This window comes from Bombyx mori, chromosome 9, assembly GCF_030269925.1.
Source record: "Bombyx mori chromosome 9, ASM3026992v2".
Classification (NCBI taxonomy): domain Eukaryota; kingdom Metazoa; phylum Arthropoda; class Insecta; order Lepidoptera; family Bombycidae; genus Bombyx; species Bombyx mori.
In genome coordinates this window covers 13,512,584-13,533,714 of record NC_085115.1, presented here as the reverse complement: position 1 = coordinate 13,533,714, position 21,131 = coordinate 13,512,584, and the positions used below count along the sequence as shown (strand labels likewise).

Sequence of the window (21,131 nt, the reverse complement as noted above, 5' to 3'; positions counted from 1 at the left end):
CAGAAGAAGTGAATAGCAGTTTAAACAAATCAACCTTTGCGGCTCTCTCGGAAATTCAACAACAACACCTAACCTATTCCTGCCGTGAAGCAGTAATGCATTTCAGTTTAAAGGATGACATAGCCATTACTATAAAACTGAGACTTAGAACTTACCTTTCAAAGTAGGTAGCAGCATTTACTTTGTTAATGTCTTTGGGCTTCAGTAACCAGTTGACACCAGGTGAGCCGTGAGCCGTAGTTCAGTCTTCTAAGCAATTAAAACTACACGTTAATAGACACAGCAACATAATTTTTGCCAACCTTGAAATATGAGGTCGAATTATCGGGAAGAAAATTAAAATTGAAAGACGTAATTTGTTAATCAAAGCTCATTAGCGACCTTCATTAAGCTACGACCTTGCGCTGTCTGCAAATTTTAAAAGAGAGCTTACTTCAAATGTTTATGTTTGAGCTTACTTCAAATGCTTATGTTTTTTTACAAAGAACTGACTTTAGCTTTTAACAAACTTTACATACCAAACAATTACATACCATTAAAACTTATTACATTTTACTAAATTCACTATTAATGAATGACACGCTAGCGCCGTAAACCTTTGTTTTACTTTAAACAGGACTAATAACCATTGATTTCAATGCCGGACTCTGATTAAATACCACGAACTTTGAACTTGGAAATGGTCAACCTCGACTCGAGAAACCGCGTCGAGGACGCAGCCAGACCGATAGAGCTTCTCCCCTCCCCGCGCTAATGGTTTTCAACGAGGACCGTGGGGGTCTTAATCGCGAAAATACGGATCAGGTTTGAATGGTTGTTTTGTAATGTAGTGACCGGCGCCGATGCGACAAGGAGCGAGACGCCACCGCGGCCGCCATACTGGGCAGTTGTCATTCGGTCGCGACACACGGTGCATGTTTCGATATCGATATTTTCACGTGCCTACGTCATACAACATATAATTAATGTGGACAAGTCGAAATGCATTTATTGTGTGACCGGCGCGAGCGTAAGTCAGTCGCCAAACGTTGTTTTACGTATAGTGTTGTAGTGTTTTGAAATGGCACGGATACACGGTTTCATCTTCTTGTTTTCCGTAGTAAGTATCGATAGTGTTTATCGATAGCGTATTTCATTAGCGTATTGTATCACTTAGTTGAGTGTATTGAAATATTACTAGTTTATCATGTTTTTTTTTTAAATATACTTGTTGATTACCATATAAATTCAACCTTCCATTAATTACTGTGATATTATGTTTATACGACGCCGTCAAAAACATTATAATTATTTGCTTTCATATTTTATAATCTACTCAATTATTGATTACGGTGAGTCTTGATTTTAAATTACTTTTCAGTGGAAAATTAACGACACAATTATATTTGTTTATCAACATCAAACAACACACACTGCAGCGTATCGTTCGCTGTTGAGAAAAAACCTGAATAACATTGACGTATCCACCGCCTCGTCAAGTCATGAGGTCAAAGATTTGGTTGCATTCCATTGACGGCCATTCCTGAAGCCGATACGATAAGTTTCTTTATAAACTTTCGACACAAACGTTAGAAGAGGATGAACTAGCTGCCTAATTAGTTTCTTTCTGCTATCGTGCAGCTATAGTTCAAAAAGCGTGCGTCTCTACCGGCATTTGTCAGTAATCCTTATAGATCCGAACGAATATGACCCTTAAATAAACGGGAACGCATGATCGCTTTGCCGAAAGTATACGTAAAACACACAGCTTATGCTAGTTAAAAACAGTTCCAAATGAAACAGTAAATACAGGCGCTATTCCTGTAACACATGTAGCAGAAAGTCTCGAGATCAGCGGTAGTGTCTACCCTCAGACACAGCCCACTGAGTTTCTCGCCGGATTTCCTCAGTGGGTCGCTTTTGGGCTCCGGTGGTAGATTCTGCGAAGCACGGCTCTCGCTAGGGTTCGTGTTAGTAACGTCGTCAGGTTTGAGCCCCGTGAGCTCACCTACACGTTAGGGTGAAGCTGAAATAGCCTCTCAAGGCTATCAGCATAGGTAGAAAAAAAAATCATTTTCGTCAAAACCGCGTCCCTACCTACTAGTTAAGGTTACGCTGAAATAGCACTTTGAACAGCCCTAATCCTCTATCAATGTCCTCCTGTGAAATAGGCACTGCGATCACAGAGACGTCAACACGAAAACCTATTGGATACTAACTGCGGATCAGACACAGCAACGCCTACAAACGAGATGATGTAACGTCAATAAAAAACTAAATATTCGCGTCAATTACTTACCGGTACATTTCAAAACGTGTTTGGTGTTTAATCACAAATTTAATAACGCGTCGCAAAAAAAATATAGTTCGCAGACTTAAGTTTTCGCGTAACTCCACGCGTTGATGCCTCCAAGATAAAGGACACCTACTTAAAATATTTGAATATGCAATCCACACACCTACTTAAAATATTTGAATATGCAATTTCGAAAAGGGCACATCTCTGAAAATGTAAAATGTTCAGGAAATAAAAAAAACTGATTACTTTCTAAAGCAGTGTAAAATTTAAAATATTAACTTTTGAAATATATATTAGTGTTAATTAGCAATTGAAAATCACTGGAATTATTAAAAAATGGGTGTAGGTAAGCCTCAAAACTACATGTATATAAAAAAACGTATTTGACAAAATATGCGACATATGCCCTTTTCGAAATTGCATATTCATTTGTTCTTCATAATCACTTACGAAAAGCTCTGTGAGCTATAATCAGCAACTAAGTATTACCCCCTCTAGCTATTGGAGCTATTTCCACTCCTCTTGATACACGAAAACCTATAAGTCTATAATCAAGTTATTAATGAAATAAAGAGAGATTGTGTTTCATTGTGCCTCTTTTTAAGATCCGTCAAATTAGAGGAAGCAGGATTTTTTTCTTGACTTAGCTTCGTAACTCATCCCAAATAGTCTTTATGAGGTTTGCATAGAGCGAGCGTGCTGGCTACCCTGTAGTATCGGTTACAACGCGTCGTCAAAGCATTCGACCTCATAAATCTACTAGAGCAATTAGCACTACAACATCTCAGTTCCACATCGTGCCACTGCTAGTGATCCATTCTCGATGACGCAGAGGCTCCTACGTGCCATGCAAACACTCGCACCCACCCATACCATGAATGATTCTACACCGTAATAAATCTCTTCTCTAATGATGCAGCACTTAGCATACTTTTCTTCGAGACGTTTCCACACTCGATAATCTAACTTCAGGCAAAATCTGGACTTATCTGTGAATAAAGTTTCCCCCTTGGTCATCCCAATCTACCATTTATCCAATTAGTAGGAAGCAAAAATAAGTATCGCTACTCAATGGCCTTGTAGCAAGAAGTGGCTTCCAGAAGACAAGTGTCTGAGTATTCCGGACGGTATCTGTCTTCTTAGAGTTTTTTGTGCTTAGTAGAACTTCTTGGAGATTCGTTTTTACCTCAGCAGGAGGCAAGTGCTGGTGTCTAAGCAAGCTGGTTTGTAGGTCATTTCTGGACATCGTTTTCTACTCCTCGATCTTCCTCTTAATAGCTCGTTCTACCACGTGTTTTGATAGTCGTATAAAGTGGTCCATACGTTAGTAAGTGTGCTCGACACACTCTAAGGCACGTCAACTTGAGTAGCTATTAGATTGTTTGCAATAACAATTCACATTTAAAATGATAAACGAAGCCTTCAAGGCAAAACTTTAAACAATATTTAAGTTTAAATTATTTCTCTTTTTTGTAGCACTTCATAGAATTTAAGATCGCAGTTTTAGGATAAAAGTGATAAAAGCTTATGAAGTTCGAATAAAAACCATATTTTAATAAAATTTACTAATGCCTATTGCCAGTCAGTACACACGATAATTGCAATAGAAGAAATCATTCATTATTTGCCGTCCCATAAAATTTGCCAAACATTGTATTTTACTTTAACCCATCCGCTTCGACTGTCTTTGACGATAGTTTAGCGTGTATACACAACGAGACGCTAAAAGATAAAATCCTTGAGTCTTGTGCTGCTATCTTATTTATTTTATTTTATTTATTAGACTCACAATACACATTACAAGCTAAAAAGATACATAAAAAACAGAAGTGAAAAAAAACAAAATCTGGCTTGCAACATAAGTTGTGTGCGCACGACAAAACAAGACATATACCTAGTGCTGAATTTGTACAACGTTCCTTACATTTATACGACAAAACAACACGACAACGAAAACTAATCTAAGTTATAATGTAAGGAAATAATTATATCAATAATTATAGTTATAATATTATAATTATAAATTATAATTTATAAGTATTATTATAATTATCAATATTTTCTCTTCAAACGGCAACATCCTACCGATCGACTATCATTGCGAGACAGACAGATGGTTTATTTATTTATTTTTTATTGCTTAGATGGGTGGACGAGCTCATAGCCCACCTGGTGTTAAGTGATCACTGGAGCCCATGGACATCTACAACGTAAATGCGCTTGAGATATAAGTTCTAAGGTCTCAAGTATAGTTACAACGGCTGCTCCGCCCTTCAAACTGAAACGCATTACTGCTTCACGGTAGAAATAGGCGGGGTCGTGGTACCTACCCGTGCGGACCCACAAGAGGTCCTACCACCAGTAGATTGTATAATCACAAATTTCACCAAGACTAGTCATAGACATACTAGATAAACAGTATGCATGCGTGTGTGCGTCAAATACATGGTATGTAGTGTGTGTAATGTTTTCTTTATTGATTTAATGTATCATTTATGCATTATTTAAAAAAAAAATAGCATTGTGCACTTCTTCTCTATATTCTCTATAAGTGTGGAAAATTTCACACTCTTCCGTCAGCGCAATTTTCGTAAAAAGAGGTCGTACTACCAGTAAAAAGTCTTGATATCCTTGTTTTGGACTTGGTTACATATGCAAGACACCTTAGAATTGTTATGTGGTTTCTTCAGATTTGTTTCATTCATTGATCGCTGCCACTATAAGCCTTTCAAGAGCGAGATAGACATAAAAAAATGGAAGGGAGAACCGGATCAAGATATTCAATGTCTTATTTCAAGCATGCATACGTACCTAGTTACTACCTAGTTATTTCTACCGCGAATCGATAATACATTGCGGCTTAAAGCACGTGAGAGCCATAATACTATACAATTAACATTTAGACCTCTTGTCTCAAAGTTAATGACGGCATTCACATTACGGTGTCTGCGGACCCCAGTAACCACTAATTACCTGGTGGAAAGGAATCTTGTTCAACAATCTATGCACGAATTAATTGAGAGAGAGAGAGAGAGAGAGAGAGAGAGAGAAAGAGAGAGAGATAATACACTTTACTGCACACCAAAAACACAATTTACATTCAAAACCAGTCAAAAAGCAGATACATTTGTACAATAGGCGGTCTTATCGCCAAAAGCGATCTCTTCCAGACCGCCGTTACATTTACAAAAATTCTGGAAAATTTTAAAATATAGTAGGTATGTTGCGGTGTGCTATTGGCAATACATTATTATAGAAAATCCGATTCCTATGAGAATTTGATTAAAATTCGGTTACGCTACTATTTAGATTATATCGTTATCTTTTTACCTTTTTCTAGGTTCGTTTCCAGTGAAGAAGTTAGGCTTGATGCCGCCCTAAGTCCTGTTTATCGCGACGCCCTTAATGTTGGAATAAATTTTATAAATTTTAATTCAATATTTTTATTTTTAATTTAACATAAAAAAAAATTGATAACAATTCATCTGAACTCATTGTCAAAGGAACTGAGGGCTGTCTATACTTATTTTTCGTCTCGGAAATTAAAACGTTTCAAAAATTTCGCTGCTCCTCAAATCATGCCGCCCTAGACCCGGACCTCGCGGCCCTAGGCGTAAATCTATCACTTTTAGTTTCGTTGGGGTCACCTGTTCAAGATCACATCTCAAAGAGGACATTCAGTTTCTCTTCATTCACTATCTCTAAGCAGATAAGAGACGCCAAAACATATAGTACAATTCAAAGGACATTGACATTGTAATTCATTATTAATTCTCTAATGAAATTCACCAGTCATTATTAGTCATACTAAAGTGTGTATACTACATACATATTTACCTCATATAATATGCGAAATCGTCGTATCTATTCTAAAATTATAACAGAAATAGCGTCACCTATATTGAAATCGTGACGTACGTTCATTGAAATTGTATTTGAGGCTGCATCGACTATCGAAGTCCATCGTTTTTCAGCGAAGCAAACGTGTATTACTTGACTGCGTCTTTACAGGAAAAACTCTGTGGTATTTCAATATTCTGAAGACAGACATGTAACAATATGAAAGTATCAAAATTGATTTAGTTATTACAGACGTCGTAACAATAGACAGTTAAATTTTAGCTACAAACCCAGTTTCGACTAACGCTCAATGACATCGGTTCGTGTCACAAATGGCTCGAATGGTAAACCGTCGACGTCGCCCAAAGCACGCCATTACGGATCCTCCTGATCCATTAACGGTACTTTTAGGCACCACAAGCACCGGTCACCGTCCTCGTCGAACCCGTCGCTTGCGACTAAGGGCTCGACGAGCGAACTAACCCATAGACACAGCCCACTGAGTTTCTCGCCGGATCTTCTCAGTGGGTCGCGTTTCCGATCCGGCGGTAGATACTGCGAAGCACTGCTATAGCTAGGGTCAGTGTTAGCAACTCTCCGGTTGAGCCCCGTGAGCTCACCTACAAACGTTAGGGTGAAGCTGAAATAGCCTCTCAAGGCTATCAGCATAGGTAGGAAAAAAAAGGTACAAATGGCAATATACTCGTATTATTGTTTTTAGAGATAAAGAGTAGAGGTTAGGGTATTGACACAAAATATCTTCAATAGACGAAATGCTGGGCTAATTCTTAACAATATCAATAGCGTTCAAACCGGAGATCTTAAGCACGGCTAGAAATATCCCAAAAGGAGTTCGACTCCCCACCGATTAATTCTGCTCGTGAAAAAAAATATCAAAATTTAATCTTTTAATTCTTTCATTCAACATTGCTGCAAAGATCGTTTATGTTGATCGAATTAAAAGATGTCGTGCGAGGTGCCGTTATATGAAAGTAAAAGCACGCCTTCACTTTCTATGCGTTCGGAATTCATTTAATCATTAAACTAGTTACACGTATAACACCAATTTATCTTTTATTTATACATTCACACGTCACTAATTACTGCGATAGTTATCGGCGTTTTTCATTAGTGATTATTTTAATGTTAAATTAATTATTTGAGGCTGTTTGTTTAAGATACCTATGTCCATAAAGTCATTTTGGTGATAATTTAACTAGTGATGCCTCTATAAATATTTAATTTTCATTTGCATAGTTGACCATTACGATATTAATTTTATCATAGTTGATCATTTTACTGGTGGTAGGACCTCTTGTGAGTCCGCGCGGGTACGTACCACCGCCCTGCCTATTTCTGCCGTGAAGCAGTAATGCGTTTCGGTTTGAAGGGTGGGGCAGCCGTTGTAACTATACTTGAGATCTTAGAATTATATCTCAAGGTTGGTGGCGCATTTACGTTGTACATGTCCATGGGCTCCAGTAACCACTTAACACCGGGTGGGCTGTGAGCTCGTCCACCTATCTAAGCAATATTTTTTTTTTATCAATTAACAGGAATAATTCTAGTATTTTTGTTCAACTAAATGAACAGACGAGAGACCTTGAGATACGAGTCCGTATACTCAATTGCGTTGATGTAACGCGTGCGCTAATTGAAATGTGAAATCTAGAGAAATAATAATAAATACTAATATAATAAATACTTTACTAACAATAACGCCACGTTAACTGGTCCCGTGATAAGTTCGTAAAGAACTTGTGTTACAGGTACCAGATAATGGAAATAAATGTAAGATTTTTATTACACACACATACATATATTTAATATACATCCATAACCCTGGAAAAGACATTTATATTTATCATACAAATATCTTCCCTTGGCGGGATTCGAACCCGCGACCCCCTAGTGTAGTGACCATGTCACTTACCACTACACCAGACGGCCGTTAAAAATGAAATTATTTTGTTTGTCGATACTGTTTTAATATTCAGGCAAAACGAGAATGCAAATAAATAAATAGAAACTTTCGTATTCGCTGACGACAATTGATTAAAGCGTTTTCATAAAATGTATTGTGTCAAAAACGGCACTGATCAGATTTGACCTAATTGAAAAAAAGAAACAAATTACATACCTAGGCATTTAATTTTGAATTTGTATATGTATATGTATGTATGTGTGTATGTATATGTATCTATGAGTGTGTATGTGTATATATATATTTCAATTGATTGGTACAATGCGTGTAATTAGTTTCCAAACGATTCTTTTCCACCTGATGTTTGTCTGGAAGAGATCGCTCTTAGCGATAAGACCGCCAATTGTACTTTTTTTTTGTATTTAATGTTTCGCATTGGTTCTTTTGTTGGTGTACAATAAAGAATACTCTCTCTCTCTCTTAATTCATCAATTCAAAAAAGAACCAACGGATCATGTACATGGAAGGATCTGCGTTAATCTTCGAATTGAGGCAATAGAGCACTCATTCACTTGCTCGGTGCATGCCCATTTTGTTTTATTTGGTTAACAACATGACCCACTATGACTCGGTGGTGCAGTAGCTAGCCATCTGAATGTTGCGCCGATAGTCGTGCGTTCGACATCGGGCAAACATTCATGTAACGAAAAGGTTTGTTTGTTCTTTGTCTGGGTGTTTATTTTCTATATATGAATGTATTTAAACGTATATAAGTATGTATGACAATCTCTAGTACCCATAACATAGGGAAACCTAATCTGTTCCGAGTTATTAGTATAACTAGAAGACCCGCAGTAGTCGACTTTAATTCATTGGAATTGTAAGTTTGTACACTATTTTATATTTCTATAATCACAAATTTCGCCAAGACTACACTATAAAAAATATTAACAAAAGCAAACAATATTTAATGTATTCTCAATTTGACAACAGATGCCAAGAACAAAAGTTTGACAATAAATAGTATGCATGCCTGTGTGCGTCAAATACATGTATGTAGTGTGTGTAATGTTTTCTTTATTGATTTAATGTATCTTTTATGCATTATTTAAAAAAAATATTAGCATTGTGCACTTCTTCTCTATATTCTCTATAAGTGTGGAAAATTTCATACTCCTCCGTCCGCGCAATTTTCGTAAAAAGGAATACAAAGTTTTTGCTTCACGTATTAATGTGTAGATTGTTATTACCGTTTATCTGAATACGTATCACCTTTAATTACTATTCTAATACTCTTTTCGCGTGTCTGCTAACAGAGATTCGTTAAAAGCCTAATCAGTGACTTTGTCCATGTTCGTCTTCTCGCATTAAAACTGCTTAATCTCAAAACTTACTAATCTTAAAAGAGAGTGTTTTAAAGGTTTAATTACATGTGATATTTTTAATATTAATCATCTATGCAACATTTTTTTTTACCAGTTACATGATGTATTTTAAAGTAAGATAAAATTATGTATTCATTTTGTTAATAGTAGTAAAAACATAGGTAAACTAAAAAAAAACTAAAACTAAACTACGCTCTTTTGACAGTATTTATGAGAAGAATACTGGTGATACCAAATGATTCCGCATATTAACTCAATTTCGAATATTTTTGGAAATTGTCCACTTTTAATGCGAAAGGACGAATTATTAATATCATATTATGATAAACAGTTATAATATTTATGTGTGACGAAAAGTGGGCTGCGTAAATGTCTCGATAAATTCTCTGAAATACCGCAACTCACAGTTTGATCAGTAATATACATTTAGGAACACCTATTTTTGGGGTACACTCGACTTAAGCCGTGCAAACAGATACCAAGCCACAAGGTCATTAGCACCGATGTAGTAATTTAAATATCGTTAGACAAACCAGACAATGTACATTATATGAGAGAATCAAGCGAATTTGTAATAACAAGTTGCTTGTGTGATTTTTTTGCGTTATTTTTTTGGTTGGTTGTAACATCTCTAGTTGTTGTTAATTGCGCGATTTATTCCCCGAAAAGAATTTATACATAATTTTTGGCTGTTGTTTCGGCATAGGATTTCAAAATCTTTTTTTTTTTCTGCGAGTCTCACCAGCCTGCCTGTTTTAGCGGCGAATAAGTCAAGCGTTTCGGTTTTAAAAGTGGAATAGAGATTTTGACCTCAAATCGTCTTTTCGCAATAAAAGTGTACAATTTCCAAAAATATTCGAAATTGAGTCTATAATATGCGGAATCATTTGGTATCATCACTAGTATTTTTCTCATAAATACTGTCAAAGAGCGTAGTTTAGTTTTTTTTTTTTTTTAGTTTATCTATGTTTTGACTACTATTAAAAAAATTAATACATAGTTTTATCTTACTTTAAAACGGGTAAAATAATAAAAAATAAATGTTGCACAAATGATTAATATTAAAAATATCACATTTTAAACATTTAAAACACTCTCCTGTAAAATTAGTAAGTTTTGAGATTATACATTTTTAATGCGAGAAGACGAAATATCAAGGCGATGCCGGCAATCACGTTACGATGTTCAAAAACTTCTGCAAAGGCTTAACACCAAGTAAGTCATGACCTCGTTCTGCCAACTGGTGCACTAAAAAAACCTAAATGTGTGGTGTCGTAGGACACCGGATAGGAACGAAGTTCCTTATTATAAAAATATTAATTTTGTGTTCTATACGAGGTATAAAGAAAATAATTATTGGGATATACAATTTTTTATTATGATTTTTTTATTGATAAAAAAAAACTACTTTACAAAGCTATCAACATTATTTTATTCAAAATGATTTATAAAAAATATATAATAATAATAATGTACAAAGAAACAGCTATTTATATGAATAATAATAATTAAGCCTAATTATGTTCTATCATAGAAATAATAATAACCGTCATCACGTAGACTATACATTAAGCACTGTATAGCCATCATACTAAGACTATACATAAATAATAAAAATCTTACGTTACGGACGGTTTTTCCTGGTTAAGGTACCCCTCCGCATCGTCCCATAAGGAACTTCGTTCCAAAAATCTATTAAAATGCGTTTTTATTTCACCCTATTATTCCCTTTACATTTTAAAAATAAATACTTTATCTACTACTTACTATACACAAATTGCAAACATAATATGGCTAAATTATTGTAATGTTTACAGCAGTGCGCACTGTTCATCAAACGTTTACAAAATAAGCAATATGCAAATTTAATTCATTAAAGTGAAGATTTTTTTTTATTACTTAAATGAATGGACGGCTCATGTGGCGTTGAGCGATTACCGGAGCCCGTGGGCATCAGCAACGTAAATGCCGCCACCCACCTTGAGACCTTGAGTTCTGAGACTCAGATTTCACAGTACCAACCACAGATACGTCATCCTTCAAACTGAAACGCTTATGACGGCAGTAATAGGCAGGGCGGTAGTACCTACCCGTGCCTGCTTACAAGACTCCCTACCACTAGATATATATTCATATTGATCTGTAAACATTTCACAATTATACAAGTTTAATACTAGCACTATAGTCTGTTCACCTTTGCGTGACGCGCTCATTAAAGCGCATTGCAAAAGAGCCTGCATTTATGCTTAAGATGAAGTTTTAATTTCGGCGACTGCGTTGCGAGTACTCATTTAGTTTTGGGTTTCCGTCGTTTATTACCATTTGTTTCGTAACGAACGTATCGTTTTATACCATTTGATCCGGTGGGAGAGTGGTAAACGCCTGACTGCTAGGCGGTTGGTAAGTTGGATCCCCACTTCGACACACATTCGTGTTATTTTTCCATAGTCGTTTTTTCTTTAGTAAGGGAGGATTACTGGTGGCCCGAAGGCGTTTCCGGTTTCACGGGGACAGGTGAGCCAGCATGGGCTCAGCCAAGAAGGGTGGGATTTGCTAACAGCTAACCGGGCGCCTCTCAAGAGGACTTAACAACTCAAGGGCAGCCACTTCGTGAATGCATTTGCTACTCAGCGGGCTACCACATTCGTATCATATTAACTCAATCGCAAGTTTCGGTAGTTTAAATAAACGTTAACAATAATGAAACTCGGAGAACAATAAAGACTCATAAAGGCAACAGTTCATGGGATTTAATGTAAACTTGTTTACTCACAGCAGGAAGTAATATTTCAATATAAAACTCTTTTTTGTTTGAGAGAAAACTCTGACATACCTTCCTTATTTGGAGGGTTAATAGGCGGCTCTTTTTATTTAAAATTTCCCCGTAAACTTTACGAAATTCCAGACGAAACCTCATTGCGTTTTATTCATGCGTCATTCTGGGAAAACATGGATAAAGAACCATCGATGATGCACTAATAAAATATGGCGATTAGCCACATTTGACATCACACGTTGTTTTTATGGTACGCTCAGCGTAACTAGAACAAAACAAACAAAGTACTATAATATTTTTATCAAACAAAATTCTATGATATTTGTTTACCTATGTGGTCGGGATATTAAACAAGAAGATTAAAATTCCGGTAGGTGGTTTCATCAACGCTGAAAACATGTGCCAATTTTCAAGCCAATAGCGCATCTTGAAGTCGTTGAAAATAAAGTCGGAATAAACCACTCAATGGGCACTTAGGACACATATAATCACATAATCACATAATATGTGTCTTAAAAGCCGTCGTGGCCTAACGGATAAGACGTCCGATGCATTCGTGTTGAGCAGGGGTGGGCAAAAGCCGGCCCGCGGGCCGGATCCGGCCCTTTTGCTAATTTTATCCGGCCCGTTGAAAAATTCCGCACATAAATTTTTTTAAACTCTTTAAGAGATTTTGTTGACATCAGCATTAAAAAAGCATATGCGGTAAAAAAGCATATGCGGTATAGTCCTCCGGCCCGGGAGACATTTTAAAAATTTCATTTTGGCCCGCGCTTTAAAGTATTTGCCCACCCCTGGTGTTGAGCGATGCACCGATGTTCGAATCTCAGGCGGGTACCAATTTTTCTAATGAAATACGTACTCAACAAAATAAATGTTCACGATTGACTTCCACGGTGAAGGAATAACATCGTGTAATAAAAATCAAACCCGCAAAATTATAATTTGCGTAATTACTGGTGGTAGAATCTCTTGTGAGTCCGCGCGGGTGGGGACCCTGCCTATTTCTGCCGTGAAGCAGTAATGCGTTTCGATTTGAAGGGTGGGGAAGCCGTTGTTACTATACTTGAGACCGTTGTAACTTGTATCTGAAGGTGGGTGGCGCATTTACGTTGTGAATGTCTATGGACTCCAGTAACCACTTAATACCAAGTGGGCAGTGAGCTCGTCCACTCATCTAAGCAATAAAAAAAAAAGACGACCATACTTACAAAACTACAATACAAAATTTTAATACCGTATAACGTAACGTAAAGGCTAAACGAGAGAACCTCCTCTTTTTTTTTTTATTGGTAAAAATCTTTCAATTTCAGATGTCAATATCGGCCTACAAATACAGACAGAATGACCAGCAGGATTCGCCTCACAGTCACCCACAGAAATATCTGGCAGATGAACCGAATCGCATGAGTGAAAGGTCGATTCACAACACAGACCACAACCAAAGACTACAATCGAGGAGTTCAACGAAAATCGAGGAAGCATCCCGAACTGAAAATGGAACTTTCAAGATCTTGAACAAACCATTCTCGATACACAGACGATTTGGTAAGTTTCTTAATGTTCAAACACTATCCGCTACGATTACAATAGCTGTAGGCATATTGGCTCGAATATCCCTTGCCTAATCTTACATCTGTCAATTTTTCTTGCTAGGCCGTACACAAAGTATATGATGCATAGTTTCCATCTTCTCCGTGAAGAAACGGTTTTATTTTGTTAGTCCGATTCACTGGTGCTCGCGCGAGGAAAGAGCTCTAATCTTGGACCTCAGCTGACTTTGACAAAACTCTTGTCATTTGTCAGTGCAGATGACAGATGACTTAACCAGTATTAACTATACCTGTCAAACTTTTTTTTTTGCATGCGATTCGCAATGAACTCAAGACCCGTCCGGTATTACGTTGTTAATAGAAATAGTGCTGTGACGCGGGTTCACTTTTAAGCCGTGTTGTATAGCTATCCGGTTCTTAAAACCGGATGAGTTCTTCCCGTAAGATATAGCAGGTCGACAGAATTCGCTTGGCGACCAATAAGCAAATAATAATAAAGGACGATTGTAGTTTAAATTGTGTTTTGTCTCTTTCGATCGTCCTTCGGTCGTCAGTGCAGATGACAACGCCGCGCCGTGTTACTATTTTTGGTTCGAGCCGCTTTTGTTATTGTTCCAGCGACGGTCATACTAAACACTCCAGAACAATTTTAGACTCATTCATGCTCATTCATGTTATGTTTGAGCTTTTTTTTCTACCTCGCTGCCAGTAATCTCGATGAACTAATCTGCCTTCGCTGTGACATAGTTTGTAACAAAGGTAAAGCAATTTTGAAATCAAAGATTTTCAATCTTTTTTAAAAAGAAAAATAGTTTAGATTATTATTCGATTAATGATATATTTTAAAATTGATACAGCTATATAGATATTTTATTATTATTTCTAAGATAGGTGGACGAGCTCACGGTCCATTTGGTATTAAGTGCTCATAGACATCAACTACGTCAATGCCGCCGACCATCTTGAGACATAAGTCCAAGTCTCAGTTTTCACAGTACAGATTTTAAAACTGCTCTCTCTTTGCTCAAAGCTAAAGATTTAAAATCTTTGAAAGATTAAAATCTAAAAGCAATTTTTAAACCTCAAGTTGTAGCTGTTGCTAATCAGAGCCGCAGGTCATTGGAAACTTAAACCGTACTAACTTTAAAATTGACACATTACAAAAGAGTCCAGTGTCGTGTGACCCCGCCAATATTTTCTCTGTCTCAAGTATTTAAAAATCGATATAAATTCTTGTTTTTTCAAAGCAATAATCTTCTATCAAGGTAATTAGTTAGAACGGAAAAACGGCCGTTCTAATAATAATAATATCTTAGCTGCCTGCAAATCTATATATTAATACGTGAAGCAAAAACTTTGTATCCCTTTTTACAAAAATTGCTTACAATTCCTTACAAACTTACAATTCCAATTAATTATAGTCGAATTTCGACTAAGGCGGGACCTCTAGTCTTCATAAATACGTAACAATAAAATAATAAGTAGTATTTATACGAACGAGAATATCGTAAAATCAACATCAAGATTGATCATAAAATTAACACACGCATAGCAAGGACGTCCTATTAAAGTACTCTATTACAACTTAATTGCCAGCGCAAGTAATGTAGTTTGCTAACCACGAAAAAGCAAATTAGATTCTGTAATGATCAAAGCCACATAGATGAAATAATCACTAAAAGCGCCATCTCTGGGTAGAGCATTGAACTAGGATGGAACGAAATTAATTTTATTGTTCAATTTATCTTTTCTCGTCTATATGTTTCTGGCACCCGGCATAACATAAAAGAAAATCGTATTTTAATATTTTGAAGGTCGATTTGTTATTATTTACTTAGTATTAAGTTTTTCACATTCAATTCTCCTATAAGCCCAGCCGCTCTTGCGTGACAAGCTAAAAGTATCTTCAGTGTTTTTGTATTTATCTTTCCTATTCAATTACAATTTTAACATAACGCAATACACGATTGTTATTGTTTATTAATTAATTATATCTTAATTGGCATTGTAAGCGGGCGTTTAAACGTAATAGCCAATTGTGCATTGAATAAGCAACACTCTTGCTCCTGAAACAAAAACGTATATTACTTGACGACAATGGATTAGGACGATAGTTTCAACTTATACCGACTTAAGTTTAATTTAAGTTTTTTATTATATAGTAGCTTAGTCATAAGCTGCTTGAAGTATATACGAGGAATACACCCAAATGCGTCATGTTGACTACCTTTTCGACTAAGACTGACTACGACCCGCAATTTCACTCACACACCTTGATATGTCGTCGTAGAGGTCATTAACCTCTACTACCAACGGCGTGATCGAAGCCACGTTATTGAATCACAGCTATATACAAAAAAAATTTTTTATAATAGCAGGCTGTTAGCGAAAGACAACATAGTTTTACAGTTCAGACAAACTGAAAAGAACAGAGTCTGTTACAATTTTATAAATATCTATAATCTATATGAACTTCATACATCCTAGACAAACCCATCCTAGATTTAGTCAGTCTTCATAATACAGTTACGTCTATATTTCAGCTCAAACGGACGACTCTCCGGGAGACAGGGTGGTGTTCCCGGGGCTGACCTCAAGGTCAGGCGTAAACCCATACGTCCCAGAAATCCCGGAGTCGTGCAAGAAAATTGGCATCTGTGACAAGATACCGAATTACCCAAGAGAACAAGTAGAAAAGATCGTTGCTAAGGTACTATAAGATCTGTGTTAATTCACGCTTTAAGCGTTAAAGTAAATATAAGTATATGCGTTACTACTGTTGCAACACACCCTGTATCAAAGCTAAGCTGAGAAGTCAACCTCAGGTCTCAAGGTGTGCGTAATTGCTGGTGGTAGGATGCATTATGAATTCGTTGGTCCTATCATCCTGCATAAATCTGCCGCAATGCAGTTTGAAGTCGTCGTGGCCTAAAGGATAAGACGTCCGGTGCATTCGTATGAAGCGATGCACCGGTGTTCGAATCCCGCAGGCGGGTACCAATTTTTCTAATGAAATACGTACTCAACAAATGTTAACGATTGACTTCCACGGTGAAGGAATAACATCGTGTAATAAAAATGAAACCCGCAAAATTATAATTTGCGTAATTACTGGTGGTAGGACCTCTTGGGAGTCCACACGGGTAGGTAGCACCACCCCGCCTATTTCCGCCATGAAGCAGTAATGCGTTTCGGTTCGAAGGGTGGGGTAGCCGTTGTAACTATACTGAGACCTTAGAACTTATATCTCGAGGTGGGTGGCGCATTTACGTTGTAGATGTCTATGGGTTCCAGTAACCACTTAACAACTGGTGGGCTATGAGCTCGTCCATCCATCTAAGCAATAAAAAAAATATTAAAAAAAGTCGTGTCCTGATTTGAAGGGTGGGGCAGTCCTAAACACAATCAAAGCTCCAACCCCATCTCAATCAACAATCAAAACATAACGTATTTTTCAACAGTTGGGCGAGAAAACAGAGTTTCAATTCGACAAACTGGACTTACCTTCGATACCGGATATCGCCCAGCGGGCAGGCTCATTCGAAGACTCGTACGAACTATGTGACTTTAGAGTTCAGGTAATATATACGTGATATTTATTGTACAAATTGTTGGCGTCAATCGGTGAACTGAGTAAGTTTTACGCCGGATTTTCTCAGTGGGTCGCGATTCCGATCCGGTGGTAGATTTAGCGAAGCGCTGCTCTTGCTAGGGCTAGTGGAACTTTGAATTCACGGGGCTCGACTTGAAGTCTTGAAGTCGAGCCCCGTGAATTCACCTACCAAACCATTCGTAGCTGGAATAACCCCTAGACTACCAGCGGTTAGGTATGAGATCTCTCTAGCTAGCTCACTCGCAGTGAGACCGGAGGACTACAGAGGCCTTAAGCCCGATAAGATGTCATTGTGATCGAATCAGAGAAACTTCTAATGCAATAATATTATAGATTATTCGTTTTCCGCAAATCGTAAATTTCAATATTATAGTTTTCATGGTTACCTACGGATGCATAAAACGTTTGAGAAATTGGAAACGTCAGACTACAAAAAACGCCGAAATCTTATACCTTTAAACGATAAATTCTTATACATTAATATATAATATATAATCTGAATCACGGAAACGGCTCCAACGATTTTCATAAAATTTAGTATACAGGGGATTTCGAGGGCGATAAATCGATCTAGCTACGATTTATTTTCAGAAAATGTTGTTTTATTCGTGTTTTCAATAATCAACTCTTCCCGACATCTATTGGCGAATAATAATACTATTTTTCTTAATTGAGGGCAACTAACCGCTTTAAAGACACAACAAGATGGCGTTATCAAAAAAAAAAAAACGAGCAAAGCTCGGTCATCATCTAGTACATTTTTAATTGTAAATTAACTTTAACAAACATTCATTTTTATTGACCCTCTCCAGATTATGACTCCACTGGCAGCTCAATCGGATGATCTCAAATGGTACCATGTATTGAATTTTAACGAAAATCCACTACAAGGTTTCAGGGTCGAGATATGCAAGTAAGTCTTTGTTCATTTATTATTGTAATTGCCATCACAGATAGGGCAACTTACGTTCTGGTCTAATTTGAACTGTCCATACACAACGCAAGCGAATGCCACTACTATACCACTACCACTACCTTAAGACCCTTGGCTGGACTTTTGAAGTCGTCGTGGCCTAACGGATAAGACGTCCGGTGCATTCGTGTTGAGCGATGCACTGGTGTTCGAATCTCAGGCGGGACCAATTTTTTTAATGAAATACGTACTCAACAAATGTTCACGATTGATTTCCACGGTGAAGGAATAACATCGTGTAATAAAAATGAAACCCGCAAAATTATAATTTGCGTAATTACTGGTGGTAGGACCTCTTGTGAGTCCGCGCGGATGGATACCACCACCCTGCCTATTTCTGCCGTGAAGCAGTAATGCGTTTCGGTTTAAAAAGTGGGGCAGCCGTTGTAACTATACTTGAGACCTTAGAACTTATATCTCAAGGTGGGTGGCGCATTTACGTTGTGGATGTCTATGGGCTCCAGTAAATCCACCCATTAATAAATAAACCCACAAAAGCCTCCCAAAAAATAACGTCATATAATAAATTCAAAACAGCGAAACAGGGACAGGAATAAAATAGGATATGTGATGCGTAGAGAGAAAATGCATGTGACTAGGAGATGTATGGAAATGGTAGTGCAAGGTAGAGGGGAAGAGGTCGACCGAAAAAGACATGGATCAAGTGTGTGAATGACTATATGAGAGAGAGGGGAGTGAGTGTTGAGATGACGACTGATAGAAGAGAATGGAAGAGAAAAATTAGCTGTACCGACCCCACTTTGTGGGAAAGGTGGAAAAAAAAAGTAAGAGCGAAAATGTTTATTTTGCGTAATTACTATACAATTGAGACAATAGGGCCCGAGTCTCAAGGTGGATAGAGGGATTCACGTCGTGATGACTATGGGCTCCGTGTGCTTATTACGAGTTTTGTAACTTCTGGACCGCGTAAAAGTATCGAGTTCGAACAGCAGCCCTATCGGCAAACGAAGGGTAGCACTGATAGCCTCTTGACCCCTATTTAGGAGAGCTGGGTCAGCCACATAAGCAAGTAAAAAAAAAACATTTCCGTTATGTCATTTTAAATGTTTAATTTGATTAATGTGTTACAGCACTACGAGTACCGGTTGCGCGAAATTCGTGACGATGGAAAATAACTACAATCCGAAATGCGTTCAGAAGTTTATATTCAGAAAAATGAAGATCCTAAGCGAAAGCGGCGAAATGATCGAGAGGTCCATGAAAGTTCCGAGCTGTTGTTCGTGTGTTGCCACGCTACTCGGTTAAACTGTACATGTGCGAGTGCCTGTGCCTGTGTGTGTGTGTGTGTGCGCGTTAAAATCATGAAATGAGATTACGAAAATTTATTGCTCAAAAACTTTTGAGGAACGAACTTTGTTAAAAGACTACCCGTCTTAAATATATTTATTTAAAGAAACTATTGTGTCGTTTGTTTTTTTCGACCTTTTTTAGCCCGCATAGTGAATCTATTCATTAAACAACCACGATTTATGTAAACAAAAAAGTATCAAAAATATAATTTCTCTTTAAAAGTAGTCACAAATCCAACTTTTCCAAATTGTTTTCTAGGGATGTAAATGAGTCATGAAGATTAGTGATAAGGGAGAATCATCTTAAATCGGTATAAAAGTAACACTCTCAAACTTTTTTTGTATTGCCCTTAGATAATTTTTGATAATTTGAACTTAGGGGATATGGACAAAGCGTCAAAAATATTGAATATAAATCTTATACATTGCATCTACAATAGTTGCTGAAATAGTCCTAAATGATAGTTTATAATTATTTTTTTCTACTGAATTTTCTGATAAAAGAAGACAACAATATCGATTTCTCAGAACTTTAAAATTAGTTCATGGAATAATAAAGTTATAAAAGTATATTTAAACAATGGATTATGTTAGAGGCCATTGGTCAATTGGAAACAGCCAAATATATAAAAAAAACAAATTTGACATAATTTGATATAATAATTTGCAGGCTCAGTGAATTTGGCCCCCCTTTTTTTGATTTTCGGTTTTTTTTTTTTTTTTTAATTCTTGTTCGTTAATGTTCGAATGTAAAAATTGTTTATTCGTCTTTTATTTATTTATAATTAATAAATTAAACAAATGATCACCCACGCTTAAGTGCCCCCCCCCCCCTTACTAGATATCTTTATTTTTATCGCTCAGATTAATTAATTTTAATCAATTATCGTTTGTTCGACGATTATTGGTGATTGTTCGATCATAAAAACAATTAAATTCCCAATTATTAATTATTTTATATCTAATAAGCAAACGTACGTACAAAGTTCAGCTCTAACACTAGGAGCAGGCTTAGGGACCCCGGTAACCGTACTCGTCGAACTCGACAAAGAGTTCGCCGTGCAACCTAGCCCGTGAATCAACTCGCTGAGTTTCTCGCCGGATCTTCTCAGCGGGTCGCGATTCCGATCCGGTAGTAAATTAATTCGCGAAGCAGCTGCTCTTGAGTTGTTAGGTCTTCTCGGAGGCGCTCGGGTAGCTGTTAGCAAATCCCACCCCTCCTGGCTGAGCCTTGGCTCGCCCATCTGTCCTGGTGAAACTGGAAAAGCCTCCGGGCCAACAGTAATCCTTCAATCCTAAAAAAAAAACGTACGAAGTACATTCGAACACTAACGAACAAACGACGAACAAATAATAAAAAATAACAAAAAACCGAACATCAAAAAAGAGGGGCCAAATTCATTGAGCCTAACTTGCAATGTACATATGAGTCGACTATTATCAAAGGCGGCAATCTGACTTTTGGACAATGATTGGTAA

At 37.1% G+C, this 21,131-nt stretch overlaps 1 protein-coding gene across 2 annotated transcripts; it reads left to right on the top strand.

Annotated features, from left to right (window-relative positions):
* Positions 1–898: 898 nt before the first annotated feature.
* SPZ1 (spatzle-1) lies at positions 899–19,762 on the top strand. 2 transcript variants are annotated; one of them, NM_001114594.1, is given in 6 exon segments: positions 899–1,099; positions 13,517–13,751; positions 16,300–16,466; positions 17,218–17,334; positions 18,182–18,282; positions 19,434–19,762. In NM_001114594.1, coding segments are annotated over 6 exon segments (834 nt in total). In that variant the 5' UTR covers positions 899–1,060; the 3' UTR covers positions 19,609–19,762.
* Positions 19,763–21,131: the final 1,369 nt, after the last annotated feature.